This window comes from Sphaerodactylus townsendi, linkage group LG03 (assembly GCF_021028975.2).
Source record: "Sphaerodactylus townsendi isolate TG3544 linkage group LG03, MPM_Stown_v2.3, whole genome shotgun sequence".
In the NCBI taxonomy this organism is placed as follows: domain Eukaryota; kingdom Metazoa; phylum Chordata; class Lepidosauria; order Squamata; family Sphaerodactylidae; genus Sphaerodactylus; species Sphaerodactylus townsendi.
This window is the reverse complement of record NC_059427.1, coordinates 65,460,084-65,475,695: the sequence shown is the minus strand read 5'-3', so window position 1 is coordinate 65,475,695 and position 15,612 is coordinate 65,460,084. Positions and strand designations below refer to the sequence as shown.

General features: G+C 42.1%; 1 protein-coding gene across 2 annotated transcripts in view; it reads left to right on the top strand.

Moving 5' to 3' along the window:
• The first annotated feature begins 355 nt into the window (after positions 1 to 355).
• The window catches only part of POC1A (POC1 centriolar protein A), a 28,883-nt gene continuing 13,626 nt past the window's right edge, over positions 356 to 15,612 (top strand). For both annotated transcript variants that reach the window (XM_048490666.1, XM_048490665.1), the window contains exons 1-7: positions 356 to 491; positions 5,241 to 5,325; positions 6,194 to 6,365; positions 8,731 to 8,910; positions 10,578 to 10,685; positions 12,622 to 12,737; positions 14,225 to 14,358. In XM_048490666.1, the coding sequence (XP_048346623.1) occupies positions 474 to 491; positions 5,241 to 5,325; positions 6,194 to 6,365; positions 8,731 to 8,910; positions 10,578 to 10,685; positions 12,622 to 12,737; positions 14,225 to 14,358 (813 nt within the window). In that variant the 5' untranslated portion in view covers positions 356 to 473. The remainder of the gene's footprint in view (positions 492 to 5,240; positions 5,326 to 6,193; positions 6,366 to 8,730; positions 8,911 to 10,577; positions 10,686 to 12,621; positions 12,738 to 14,224; positions 14,359 to 15,612) is intronic.

The window sequence follows — 15,612 nt, the reverse complement described above, 5'->3', positions numbered from 1 at the left end:
CCCCCCCCCCCCCCCCCACACACACATTTGAGCCTCGGGAATTATTTGTAGCAGCTATGAGGGATTTTTTAAAATTGTACTTTTGCACATTCTAAAAACAAATATCAGGTTAAACTTATAAATGAAAACAAAGCACAAACTTGGTTTCCCTGGTGTTTTGCTGCTCTCTTTTTATGGTTCGTTTCGAGATTTGTTTTTCTTGAACAGAACTTCAAAGAGTGTAAGTTGGAGGCGCCTCCGCTCACTGGGAGGGCAGAGCCACTTAACAGACCCTCCTCCTCTTCCTCCCTTCCGCCCTTCGATCCTATTAACTCCCTTGTCCTGTCGGAGGGCACTTTTCGTCTACGCTTCCGCCTCCCCTTTAAGAGCAGGTCGCCGTTACTAGGGCGGTCGGAGAGGCGGGCAAACTGAATAGCTCCGGAGAGGCAACAGCCAGGGACGGCGGCTGGTTCCGCTTGAGCTAGAGGAGCGCCATGGCGTTTGCCTGCCTGGTAAGGGCTCGGAGGAGTAGAATGGAGGCAAACGTTCCCTGGGCGGCGTTGGTGCCTCCTCGATAAAGTTGGCCTAGGCTGGTTGGGGGCTGCATCGTTGGAGGGGACTGGGTAGACTTCGCAGCCCGGACCGGGGGCAAAGAGCAGCGTCCCGGGTGAAATGGGGGTTTTTGCACAGGAGCCAAAGAAGAGAGCAAGACCAAGCAGTTTGCTCCAGCGTCTGGGTGTCAGTCTAGACGTCTAGCAGACAGAATTGTGCAGACAGTCGTTAGGGAGGAAAACTTAACACTTCGCATCATAATATTTTTATTCGGTTGACAGAAATATCACAGTAGGGAGTCAGGTTTTGAATTTGCTGAAACTCATCATTAGAAATTATACTCCGGCACCAACCTGCCATGAACAAAAGATTTGTGGAAGTGATGGCAAAATTCCAATCTGCAGTTTTTAATTGTCTTACAATGGAATGGAAGAAGCGTAAAGCAGGTGTAATCAGATTAGGCCATTCCAGGTTCAAAAATAGCATTGTGTTCTGCTATGTTTAGGAGTCAGGTGGTTAGGGTAGGGTGGGTGGTTTTTTTTTTTTTTGCAAGTTAGTTTTTCAATCTCCACCTTCTTGTGTTGGTTGTATGGGGAGCTGTCTGGCTCACCAGAGTTAGATATACTGAATTGGCACAGTAATCTGAAAAATAATTTATTCAGATATGTATTTTTAATATTAAGAATTTCATTTCAGTATTGAGATGTGTGTGTCATATTCCAAATACTTTTACTCGGAAGTAAAACCTATTGCAGGTGAAGGCAACCTTTTTGGCCCACGTGCCAAGAAAGCAAAACATCCCCCTCCCAACATGGGTAATGCAATCCTGAAGGCTGTCTGTGCTACTTTAGATTACGATTAATCCAAGACATAATGTTGCCAGAAATGCACAGGGCCCAGATTGGTTCTAGGTGACTGGCAACTCCAAAAGAAATAATTGCCAGCAAGGCCTAGGTGCCTAACAGTGGTGCTGCTAGTCTGCTTCCGAAAGGGTTCCAGCGGAGACCAGGCACAGGGAAAATCCCCATAGAAGGGTCTCAGAGGCTGCAAATATGTGAGTATGTCCCCAGCAGACATCCCGTTGCATTCCATACAGGTTAACAGCTGACTGTGATGCAAAGTGCAGACAGAACCGAACATGGCCTAGCAGGTGTGGGGACCTGGCCCTGTGTATGTCATAGCCAAGGGGCAGAGCCACATATCAAGTTTCCATCTCCCCAGCAGACACCATATTAAAGGAACTGACTGACAGCAGCTGGCAGTGATGGCAAGGGCCCAGCGTTCTCACTGCAGCAGTGGCCTCAAGCTGGCCCATATGATGCAAAGACTGCAATCATCCAGAAAGGGGCACAGGGAGAAGATAAGGAGAGTGTGCCCAGCCAGAGGTCTCTCCCACTCACCTGCAGGGGCTGCTCCTGGCAGCCCAGCCATGCTGCTGAGGGCCCCCTGGGCCCCAAGCCATCCCTGCCTGTTATGGAGCAGGAGAGGAGGCCACTGGAGTGTGCTTAGATGTGGTGGCATGTAGTACTGCCAACAAATCCCCCAATAGCCTCCTCAGTGGAGCAGAAGTATTCTGGAACTGGAATGACCATTATTCTGCTCTGGGTGCTGTCATTCCAATCCCACAGCAGTCTATCTAAAGCCATTCTGTACTCCTCATAACTTCTGTGTATTTCAATGGAGCCCATGCAAGTCTGTTGGCATACCTGTCTCCTAATGTGGGCATTCTGACATCTCTCATTGTTCCCAGCGGGCAACCTTGTCATTCATTTTAGTATTTCCCCTCTTGATGCATATCTGGCTGTCTTGAATGTCAGTTTTGAAATCCAGCAGCCCATCCAGGTTCCTCGCAGCTGTTACCACATATTCTGCCAACCTCTCCATGCCCTCAGAGAAAGTGTTCCTCTCCAATGCAGGTTTCCAGTTGCTCCTGCTCAATTGCCACTCCAGGGGCCCAGCATGGCTCTGAGTCCCCTGCTACAGCTTCTAGGACCTGTGTCAGCTGCCTGCCTCCTGCCCCCCCCCCCCATCATCGCCTCCTTCCAGCTGTTCTAGTGTTCCATGATTCCCTGCACCCTCACTGATACCTCCTCTGGCTGACTCAGCCCCCTCCCTTCCTTGTGGCTATACATATTTATTTACTTCATTCATGTTGCCTGCCTTTCTCCCCAAAGGGATCTAAATTGACTTATATCATTCTCCTCTCCTTTGTTTTATCTTCACACCAACCCTGTGAGTGAGGTTAGGCTGGGTTTGTGTGACTAACCTAAGGCCACCCAGGTAGCCTCTGTGGCACAAGTGAGGATTTGAATCTGAGGGTCCCATTTCCTAGTCTGACTACAGTGGCTCATTCACCCAGACCACCCCTGGCTCATCCCCCCTTTACAAAGCTGCCAGTGGGGTGAGTGGCAGGGGAGGGAGGAACCAGGTATGAGGTCAGTCTTGGAGGTGCTCCTGGGCCCCTGCTGTGTTTGGCAAATGACCATGATGGGGGACCACTACCATCTACCCAAGGCACCCAAGAGCCCTCCCTCTTAGACATGTCATCAGGGAGAGTCACAGATAGGTTAGAGAGGAAATGAGGCAGGGAGGGGTGTGGAGTCCCTGTCAGGTAGTTGAAATCAAAGAGACTGAGATGCAGTTGTGGCACAAGCTAGACTTCATTCAACTGAGGTCTGATAACTCAAGTTTGCATCTCCCTGGGGCCATGGCATGATACTCTAAGCCTTCCCTGGCATGACCGACATGTGTCTAAGTGGGGTGTAGTTACAGGTGAAACTTGGAAGTGCTGGCTGCATGCAGTGCTTTATTTCAGGAGGCAGGTTTGGACAGCAGACCGAAAAGTGTGTGTGTGTGGGGGGGGGGGGGCAGGAGGAATGGCACTAGACACACCATGGTGTCTCCCTGTTGAATCCTCACCTGCAGAAGCAAAACAGAGATGTGCGCAATGACAAGTGGCCAGAAATGCCTTGCTGGAATTAGTCACCAGAAACTTCACTTTCCCATTGAGGCACGGGCTGGAACATTCACCTGTTCTGAGTTGAAGTGTTCAGCAACTGCTAATGATCCATCCGTCCTGGCAGCTGCTGCACAGAGCTCTGTTCCTGCAAGATAATGAGCTCAAGCGTTGTGTGGCAACCTACTCCACTTAGAATGGAGCAGCTTGACTACCCCCAAAGTGGATCTGGGGAATTGCCAGGTGGCTCTCAGCCACAAGCAAGGGGAACAGGGAAGGAGGTTCGAGAGCCAGGCCCCTGGCTACCTGTCATTGCGTGGCTACCCCTTTGGTTCTACCTCTGGAGATGGGGTTCCTGTTTGGGTTCTGAAATGGGAGAGGTCAGCCATAGAGTATGGACTTTGCTCTTTCCTTTGGGAGCTGGGGCAAAGTGCTTGCCCAGTGGTGCTCAGGGCCCTTTCTGTGCCTTGCCCAGCACCAGAATGCCTTGCTGCTTACTCTGTGAGATGTGCTCAGTGAACAGGTGAGGGGAAACCCTCTCTTTGGAGATCTTTAGGAAGCACTGCAAGGTTTGCTTGTTTGGCCAGGACTTTGGGGGATGTGTGACAAGACAGCAAATTTTTAAAAAGGAGGGGAGTTATTTGGGTTTTTTATTATTATTTGTAATTGATCTTGAGCCAAGAGGAAAGATACGGAACATAAATATTATAATATTTTTAATTGTATTTTGGAGTTTGTACTGTAATCCTCACATGACATTTTGACAAGGCAGAGTCACCAGAAGCATGGAAAGCATTAAATACACCTTTTGTAATATTCAGAGCTGTTGCATACATTCAGTTCAAAGAAAGGAAGAATCCTGTGGCACTTTGAACACCAGCAAATGCATTGTTGCCGCACGTTTTGTAGGCTCTTTTCACATTAAAATGGGAATTCAGATGTGTCTCTCCTGTGACTTACAGTGGTACCATTACCAGAATTAAGACCACTGACTTCATTTGTACTTCTAAGACCACTGACTTCATTGTACTTAAAATGGTATAATTCTGCTTAGTGTGCCCCTGTTAGATGCTGTCACAAGGCTGTATATTCTGTGCACTAAAATTCTGCACAGTGCTGTCTAAATAGAAGGCATGCTTTTCCATGCCACAGAAGAACAAATTGTGTATGATACATATGAGCATGGGGGGGGGGGGGGTCTTTTTCTTTGCTGCTTCTGCATAGCTGGATTTCTGAACATTAACGTTTTAAGTATATAAATGGAATTACCTCACTGTCATTCTGTGTCACATGCCATCGTTTGCAGTGTTTTGGCACCAGGCCTAGATCTCTTTATTTCAGCCTGCTTTTAATTGGCAGGTTTATGCTCTCTCCTCCACCCTTTTTGGCTTTTGGTAACATTATGTTTCTAATTGATTGATGCCTTGATTTTAGCTACTGCTGTTTTAGTTTCTTTAGATGTTTTTTGCATTTGTTTTAACCTGTATGGCTGTGTGTCTTGTGTAATGGAATCCCACTGTTGTGAACCACCTCTGGCACTTCTGGCAGAGAAGCAAAATACCATTGTGTTAAATAATAAATACTAGTTGCAGCATTTGTATGCAGTAGTAACACAAGTTGAGTATGAACTTTGCCTTATCCCCTACTTTTCTGGCCTTTGAAAGCTTTATAATTTTCCAGCTCATCTGATGACAATATATTTTTGTTGTTTCAAAGTACTGTATTTCTTAATGGGTTTTTATATCTTTTACAGGAAGATCCAACACTGGAGAGAAATTTCAAAGGCCACCGAGATGCAATAACTAGCGTAGACTTCAGTTTAAATAAGAAACAACTAGGTGAGCCTGGTTTCAGTTCTCCTTCGCATTAAAAAATGTGCGAAGCTTTGGCAAAAAAAGTTGCTTTCAGATGAGTCAAACGTCATAGTGTTGCATCCATTTTTAAGTAGATAGTCAGACTTGTTGGGATTTCCTATGGAATGCTGTGTATGCTGCACAGTATCAGGATTACACCTTGACTACAACACTGTCAGTATTGATAGCAGCAAACCAGAAAGAAGTAGTCCAGAGTAATATTGACTTGAGAGAGGAGACTGGTGTGACTAGGTATACTGATGTAACTTAGGGAAATGAAAACAGTTTTTAAAGATTTAAAGTGCTGTGATGGGACACCTAAAGAAAAGAAACTGGTTCAGGTTTCTATTCATATATTGTTTTCCAGATCTCAGCAAGCCAGATTCTACTGCATTGCTCCCACTCTGCTGATTGTACTGTTTTATTCTGTGTGATCCAGCTTGAGTCTCAGTAAGAAAGGAGAACTATTAAATAACGTAAATAAATTACATATATTGCACTTAGGAAATTTTTACACTGTTCAGAATAGTTTGGAAATATCTGCAGCTGCTCAGACTATTTCAGAAGATGGAGTGTATTTTACAAAGCATATTTTCAAGGGATTCTTAGGTTGCCAGAGATAATTAGGGGATGGGGTGGTATATCAAAACTAACAAATAAATAAAATAATTTACATGTTGGCTTCCAGTTTAGTGATTTGTGAATACGTCATTCAGTGATAGGAAAGATAATTTGAGGCTTATAGTTAGAAATACTTGCTGGCTGCTTGCTTGTGTGTATGTGAATATGAGAGAACTGTTTTCAACGCAATTACCAGTAAAAGAAGACTCTCACATTATCTTTTTAAATCTAGTAAGTGGCTCTATGGATTCATGCTTGATGATCTGGAGTATGAAACCCCAAATGAGAGCCTATCGCTTTGTGGGTCACAAAGATGCAGTGACGTGTGTTCAGTTTTCACCTTCTGGGCATCTGATTGCTTCAGGTTCTAGAGACAAAATGGTTCGTTTGTGGGTTCCAAGTGTGTAAGTATATGCTTTTTTTGTTCTTCATGCTAAGGTTATATATGATTTCCCTTACTGCTGCAGAACTCCAGGGCTTGAGAACAAATTTAAAACATGAACTCAGTCATGGGAAAGTGACAGCTTATGGACTGCGGAAAAAGAAATAATTCTTTGGTATTGATGTTATCAGTGTAAAATAGAGGGTGCACAAGGGGGAACTGTCAAAACCTCTTTGCAGTTACACCAGAAAGAATGGGTTAAGAGACTCTTGGTTTATGTGTCATCTCACATGGGGCGCAATCAGTGGGTGGAGCTAGGGTTGCTGCCTTTCAGTCTTAAAATGAATAGGTTAATTCAGTTTATGGCAGTTGTCAAAATGAGATACTGACTAGGACTGTACTGTCAAATGGGGTATATGGAGAAGCTGAGCCTCTGCACTTCTCTTGCTCAAGCTATTGCTTTAGTCCATTTTGCCAATTGTCTTCAAATTGTAGATTTTCCAGAAAAATTGTAATTGCAAAACTTGCCAGAAAATTACTCAGTGCCCTAAATAGGGCATGATCTGATTTAATATGTTTATTTTGACCTATTTTATTAGCAAATATTTATGAGTACCCAATGTTGATTTTATGTCCCAACTGCAGTAATCAGACTGGTGTGTGTGATTGAGGGGGACCCAAGGGTGGTTTAAACATTGTATTGAAAACTTTACGTAAACTTGAATTTTATTGGCAAGTAGTTGTAAAGTTTGATGACAGCATGGCATGTACTTCTGTTACATTGTTTAAAGAACAAAGGTATTGAAAACTTTTGCCATACTAATTCTAGCAACCCAAAGAACTGTGAGCGATGTGCCATGTTATCCACTTGTCTACATCAACAAAGTGTTGTCTACAGAGGTCATTAGTTGCATTACTTGTGAGTTTCATATCTGGTTAATGGTTGCAATGAATATCTGGTTAATGGAGACATGAATAAGAGTTTTAGCTTTGCCTGTGGGTAGTCAAAGTAATCAGGTGAACTTATAACTTGATTACAAATCAATAAAAGACTTAAAATTCTTAGAGATGATAATCCGAAAAAAATTAATTACAACTTTGATGCTGCCAATATTGTGCTGGCAGTGGCATCTGTTCATTGTTGTTTTGTGTTGTGTGTGTGTGTGTGTGTGTGTGTGTGTGTGTGTGTGTGTGTGTGTAATCAGCATCAAGTTGCCTCTGACTTAAAGTAATCCCAACAAGGCAAGTGATAAAGCAGAGGCAAGGCAAGTGATAAAGCAGAGGTGGTTTGCCATTGCTCTTCTCTGCAGACTCTTCTAAGTACCAATGCTGCTTAGGTTCTGAGATCTGATGAGACCAGGCTATACGATTCTGCCTTCCCTGCTCCGTTGTTTTTAGTTTTATAAAATATTGACTCTTTACAGATAGATTTCCCCCCCATGGAAAAACAAAGCATTGACAAATTTTCCATTCCAGAAAAGTTTCCACAGAAAAATTTCCACCCTGCAACTCTGACTGTATTAGATCCTGAAAATATTTCATAAGATTCCCACGGGAGCAGCGTGCATGGCTTATAAAAATGTGTTCTACAGTAGTCAGTTTTTAAAGAATGTGCTGAACTAAAGTTTTCTTCTGCTAGTTCGCTCTACGTAACTCTCTGGCAAGGAGACTGTCATACTCATTTTTCAGAAGCAGGAATGCACTAGTTGAGAAGAGAATACATGGCAATTGACAGATGCTTTTACACAGGCAGCAGAACAATCACTGAATGTTTCTGGACATCTGTCTTTGGCTAGGAAAAGCTAGACAGCTTTTAGTTTCATATAAGCAATTGACTTATACACAAGAACAAGACTTATTTACAGTATTTATAATTAACTGCGTATTTGTGCAGAAAATATTCAGGGCAAAGTCATTAACGTTTACAATTGAATGATGGTCATAAAGCTTTTCCAACTCATCACGCAGCCTTCTTGTTTATGTGCCCTTTCCCTTTTTGCACCAGTGCATACTGCGACGTGATGTTCTTTCATGTTGCATCACTGGGACAAACAGTTTTAATAGGATGCTGTTTGACTTTTGCTACTTCAAACATTCTGTTTTATTACTCTGCACAGAGGACACAGACGTAAATTGGCTGAAGTTAGGAGGCTTTCCAGGAACTCAGTCTAAGCAGAAGAGTTCCTTCTTGGGCTGTGTCTCGCATTGCATTTAGGATTTCTCTTGAGTTTAGGTCAACAATTTCCTTTAATGTCAATTTGTGTTGTTTTCTGGAATGAGTGGGCAAGTTTATGTCTGGGCAAACTGTTTAGAACACAATATCTTGGTCTTCTATTGCACTGTTCTGTCTTTTGTCATTTAACAAAACTTTTCTTTCTTAAATTAAGCAAAGGAGAATCCACTGCATTCAAGGCTCATACAGCAACAGTTAGAAGTGTTCACTTTTCTAGTGATGGCCAGTCGCTGGTTACGGCCTCTGATGACAAAACTGTTAAAGTGTGGGCAGTCCACCGACAAAAGTTCTTATTTTCATTAAGTCAGCACATAAACTGGGTTCGCTGTGCTAAGTAAGTACAACTTTTTTTCCTGTACGATAACATTAGTTTTATGAGAAGCAGGCATCACCTCAGAGTCTTTTGCATGACCAAATAAGCATCTGAAGTTTTCACACCAATAAAAGAGCTGAACTTTTGTTTAAGACTCATGTGGATTCATTAGCCACAACATATATTTTGGGAATTAGTCATATTTCAGAACTTCAGATTTTTTAAAGGAAACTTGTTTTCAGTAGAAAGTCCTTTCTGCAAAATATAATCACTATAACTATCCTGAACTGCTACAGAAACCAGAGCAGGACAAGTAGGAAATGAACAATGCAGTTAATATATGGAATAAGTCAGTTCATTAAAACCAAACCTTCTCCATTTTACTTTTCTCCCAGGTCTAAAACACAGGAACAGGTTGGTGCGCAGAACAGCTCCCACAACTCCTTTGTTTTTAGCTTCATTTAACTTTAAGAGAGCAGCAGTGGCGTAGGAGGTTAAGAGCTTGTGTATCTAATCTGGAGGAGCCGGGTTTGATTCCCAGCTCTGCCTCCTGAGCTGTGGAGGCTTATCTGGGGAATTCAGATTAGCCTGTACACTCCCACACACGCCAGCTGGGTGACCTTGGGCTAGTCACAGCTTTTCGGAGCTCTCTCAGCCCCACCCACCTCAGAGGGTGTTTGTTGTGAGGGGGGAAGTGCAAGGAGATTGTAAGCCCCTTTGAATCTCCTGCAGGAGAGAAAGGGGGGATATAAATCCAAACTCCTCTTCTTCTTCTTTAAAGCCCTTAAGGGTGTGTGTGTGTGAAAAAGCTTACACAAATTATATTTGGGGTATGTTCAGTACTCCAAGGCTAATTCCAATGTCTCTTGGGGTAGAGAAATACACTCCCCCACCCAAACTTCTATGTTGTTGGTGGCAGAAGTCAAGGGTGTTGCATTGCTGGCTACAGCCTTCATGCAACTAAGATTTCACTTCAGAGCCTGCAGAAAATCATGGGACAGGATGTAACATGGGCTGACACAAAAAAGTAATTTCAAAATCAGTAGATTTTTAGCATTTTAATGCCCAAGGTCCTTTACTGTGTAAAACACACTGTAAGTGGCTTTACTTTCTTGTCATTGTTTACTAATCTGCAGGTGACAGGATCCTGGAAGGACAAAGTTGCTGAGATACTTTTTATACATTCTGACAAAATACACCACTGGGGTGACTTCTTATCCCAGCACTATTACTTACTGAAAGTTTCCCTACAAACATAAAATGTTATTTTTACATTTTAAATGGCTTTCTAATAATTATTGTTAATGCTGAAGTTGCTTAGAATTTTAGTATAGAAGCAAATGGGATAAGAAATAGAAAACAGAAGAGCATGTTCTGCATACATCTTTACTAATTGGTAAATAATAAGGAAAGATTTTTTTCTGCTACAATTTTATTTGGAATGTTAAACATCTCATAAGAATTGAATCAAGGGAATTCAACTATCTTGATTATATAATCAGATTCACTATTTGACGTAGGTAGTAGAAGGAAGGAATTACCAGTGTGTCTTGACATAAGCCTGATTTTTAACACAAATCTCTTATTTTTGAAAGCATATGGCTATTGCGTTACTGTTGCGAGGGTAATCCAAAGATAGCTTCTGTTACTGACTACTAAATTTTCCTTAACAAACGTCTTTATTTTAGATTTTCTCCTGATGGAAGATTGATAGTATCATCCAGCGATGACAAAACGGTCAAACTTTGGGACAAAGCAAGCAGAGAATGCATACATTCTTTCTGTGAGCATGGTGGGCAAGTATCCGCACTATATCTTGGGACTTCTTGGGCTTTTCAAATGTATGAGAAGTATTTTTTAAATCAAACATAGAATTCTATCACTTACACATCCTAAAAAAAGGTATCATTGTGACCAACCCCATTTTTAAAAATAGTGTTAGTGTTGGAGTCCACAAGGAGAGTCAGCACAGACAGTCATAACATTTAATTTTAAGACCCTCTTGGGCGAATGGGATGGCAAAGCCAGTTCCTTCAGCCTTGCCTAGTGAAAATGAGCTCTGGTCCGCTCTGCCAGAACGCCACCCTGAGTGAAACATAAGCTGGGGCAGCAGTGCCTCTGAGGAAAGTGCATGCAAGGGATGGTGAGGTTAAGAGGGAAGAGAAACTTGGGAAGCAGGTGTAAGAACATGGGATGAAAAGAAAAGAATGGCAGGTTATCAAGATGAGCTGCAATTTATTGCCCCTAATGACACTTTATTTAGTGGTGATATTTTCCTTGTATGTTCATTCTCTTCGATGAACATCCTGTAATCAAATTTTGCTGCATTTTTTCCCCACCTTGATAAGGTTTTTAAAGGCCACATGGTAGAACACATAACAGATTGAAGGAGAATATTGGGTGGCATTTGTAGCTGCTTCTTGGTATTATATGACATATTTGCATGTAATTATTATGCAGGTTTTAAGTCCTAAGTCCCAATATGCATAAGTGGCAAATTTCCTCCAAGGCAACTTTCACTGTCTCAGTTTTGTGTGGTGAGCATTCCTTTTGCACGTGCCTTTGAACAGCAAGAGCTGACATTTGCTATTTCGCAGTGGACTGATGCTGTAAACGCTATGGCCCCTTCCGTACATGCTGAATAATGCACTTTCAGTCCACTTTGCAGCTGAATTTTACTGTGAGAAATAGCAAAATCCACTTGCAAACAATTGTGGAAGTGGATTGAAAGTGCATTATTCTGCATGTGCGGAAGCGATCTGAAAGGTGCTCTTATTAGACCACAGGTACAGCCCTTGCGTCCCATGCCAGTGAAAGTCTCCTTAGGGTAGCTCCTATCCAAAATCTAGGAGAGAGGATCATTCTTGTCATGGGGAAGGGGTTTCAGTCTTCATTGACATGTGTTGTTTAATCAAGGGCCCCAGGCATGAGCTTGTGCCTGTGCTCTAGATGTTGTTTCAGGCCCCAAAAGGACATACAGTGGGAAGGTTTCCTTTTATGTAGATATTGTAAACTCCTATAGCTGCTGAGTACTTTTTATTCCACTGCTGCAGAGTAAAATATTCTTAATTCTTCTTAATTGTTTGCTGAGCTGCTGTGTGGTCAAACTTGTATCTCTGTATTAAGGAGAGGAAGACATGGCTTTTGGAATGATGAGGTGTTTTGAATCTGCAGAGGGTGGAAGGGCTGCCTGATCTGATTAAGGTTTTGCAGGATCTTTCCTGTCTATGCATCGTGGGATGTTTTCTGACTCTATAAATCAAGAAGCAACACTGTCATTTCCTACTATAGATTCCCTACCCCTCTTGTGAAGGGTGGATCTGGTGTTCACAAATAAATATGAATGAAACATTAACTTATATGGGTTTGGTGAAATCTCATCTTGGTGACTTTACTGTTCGAGAATATGCGAGAACTTGTTTGCAGAGACATTCATATTCCTAGAAGAGTCTTGTTGCACCTGATAGACTGTAATAATAAATCTGTTATAAACTTTTGTGAACGAGAGCCTGCTTCATCAGTTGCATGGCATGTGCCATCAGGAGAGATAGATGCCACTATGAATACATCTGCTGAGGGCCAACTTTATGCAACTGATCGTGGTATCTAATACCAAAAAGTTTACGCTATAGTACATTTAAGGTTCCTTAATACTTTGTTTTGTTTTGTGATTCTATGTGTATTCTTCTGGAATTCAGAGAACTGTACTCATTTGTGTTTTAATCTTTGCAGGTTTGTTCCTCATGTGGATTTTCACCCTAGTGGCACGTGTATTGCTGCAGCTGGCACAGACAACACAGTGAAAGTATGGGATGTTAGGATGAATAGGCTCTTGCAGCATTATCAAGGTAGCCATCACACTTGTTCATTTTTGCTTTCAGCCAATGCTGGGTCCCCAAGTAGAAGTAATACCTGTAGGATTCAATCTAGAGTAGTCCTTCTGCTCATGTTGGGGGTGGGGGGGAGTTGGCAATTTCAGACACTAGTCCCTTAGACTACAGCCTCTGTACTGTATTCTTGTTCTTCCTGCGGTTCTCAGGAAGTTGGAGTCACTGGCTTAAATGCAAACTGTATAAAAATAGAAATAAAATACTCTTTAAAAAAAACAGATCAAGACCCAACAAATTATTTTTAAAATGAATATCTTAACCTTGTACAAAACCTTAATGAACATCCAGACTACAAAACATTAAATCATGTAATATATTTAAGACCTTGCTGTAGCTATAGGGGATTTCTTAAAATAAAGAATCAAGTGGGATTGAGGATTATGAATAACAGAATTGGCTGCAGAGTTTATGGATCTGTCTAGATTAGTGTTGTCTTCTCTGACTGGTTGCAGCTGTTTATGATCTCAAGCAGATCCTTGTACTGAAGATGCCAAGAACTGACCAAACATGTTGACAACCATTAAATTACAATCTCTCTCCTTTTATAGGAACATTGAGCTTTTATATGAAGATTTAGCTTTTAATAATATATATATGCACACATGCACATATAACATACCATAAGCAGCAAACATGACGATATTTTAATCAGAAAGTACTCAATCATCCCTCACTATCAACAGTTCACTTAAAAATCTCATGGTGTCTCAGTCATATTTGTGCAGCTTATAGAATGCAAGGATATGTTTTTTAAGATGTATGCCATTAAAAGGGGAGGGGGGAGGTCAATTTACATGTGCATACAAGTTACTGTTATGTCCAATAGTAAATTTGTGCTTGTGCGTGTAACATTTTAGGGGGATGCCTTAATCCAGGATCGTTGTTAAAAGGTAGTTTAACAAATGTTGCTCGTGCATCTTGGTATTCCCAGTCTTCAGTTTCCCCAACTCCCTCCTGCCACTCAGCTGTGTCTCAAGGCTGTCTGAGCCTTCTATGACATTGGATAGGTGAACCACGTGGCATCCACCCAGGTCGCATGCCAGAGATCAAGGGAGAAAATATAAGAATGCAAATATGGGGGAGTACAAGCAAACCCAAGTACAGTCTGTCCTAGGGAAGGGCTCGTGGATGGAGTCACTGCTGAGACTGGATGTACCTCAGATAGTTCTGCATTGCTGTAAATGCAGAAGTGCCTCATTGTGATATTTGTAACCTATGTAATTAAAAACATTTTAATTATATGTGTTCTTAAATCAGCACAGAGAACTTTCTGTGGCTTGAAGAACTTACATTGGTGTGCATGAAAATCATAAGCAGAAAAATTGCCTTTCAGCCACTTCATTTGAATGGGGCCTAGTCTGTTTCAGTTTTGTGTATATGTTGGTAATGTGTTATGCATTTATGTGTGTGTTATGCATTTGTTGTGTGTTGTTTTTTTTTTTTAGTACATAGCGCTTCAGTGAACTGTCTGTCTTTTCACTCCTCTGGAAACTACCTCATCACTGCCTCCAATGATTCAACTCTAAAAATATTGGATTTACTGGAGGGGAGGCTGCTTTATACACTTCATGGTCACCAGGTGAGGAGAAAGTCTTGATAAGAAAGTGGGTAATTTTAGACCAGTGAAGTTGCATATGACAAAATGGGTGTATTACAGCTTGGGCACAACATCATTTATATGTTATGGTTTCCCAGCATATGCAGTCATGGCCAGGCAACATGCTGTTTCCAAACATGGTAATGTATAAGGGTATACACATCTTCCCCCACTTCACATTACCTATATTTTCCATATTGGGAAAAGGTTGTCTGTAAAATAACCTTGAGTTTCCAGTAAGCATTGAAATGTTTCAGTTGTATCTCTTCTCTGTAACTTGCAGGTTTTGTTAGTATAGTGAGCAAGCTAACCCTGTGTGTTAGAGCTGTGATCTAGCAGACAATTAGTGTATGCTCTGCTGTGGTGTCTGAATTTTTTTTTTCATTTTGCCTTTTATAAGATGCCTGCTCCCCTCCCCCAGGTTTCCAATCTGGTCTCGTGAATTCCTGCAGGGCATTTTAGCTGTTTGGAGATTAGATGCATTTCAGTAGGACTTGTGAGAGATTTGTTTTCATAGTGATTTGTCCTGCAGAATGACAGCACGCTTAAAAACATTGTACTTTGGGCTCTCTTTCTCAAAGTTGCATTCTTTGATCAAGGAATAGGTAGATGTTCTTGCTGTTGTGGAGTTGCATTCCTCCTGAGGGACCAGGTATGCAATTTGGGATGCTCTTGGATCTAGCTTTATTATCTGATTTTCAGGTGGCATTTGTGGCCAAGAGTGCTTTTTAAATCTCTTGTCTGGTGTACCAGCTATGCCTTCTTTTTGATGACTGATGTTTTGGCTGTGAGAGCCATGGCCTGTTAATCTATAGATTAGTTTACTGTAATGTACAAGGCTGTCCTTGAAGATTGTTCAGAGGCTGGTTTAAACTCTAGCCAAAGTTTCGACTAGAACAGGGGTAGGGAACCTGCGGCTCTCCAGATGTTCAGGAACTACAATTCCCATCAGCCCCTACCAGCATGGCCAATTGGCCATGCTGACAGAGGCTGATGGGAATTGTGGGTACTGATCATGCTCCTAGAGAGCCACAGGTTCTGAACTTCTGGACTTTCACTTGTATAATTCTGTTCATGTGACCGTCTTGGGACTTTTAAAAGCTGGATTAGAGGCTGAAGTGGATGCCTGAGCAGACTTCCCTGGTGATTGGAAGGAACATTGCTTCGATCTTTTCCACAAAAGTGTGTGCAGAGCAGGCCAAGGCACTGTGGCACTTTGTGGCTTCCTTAAACCTA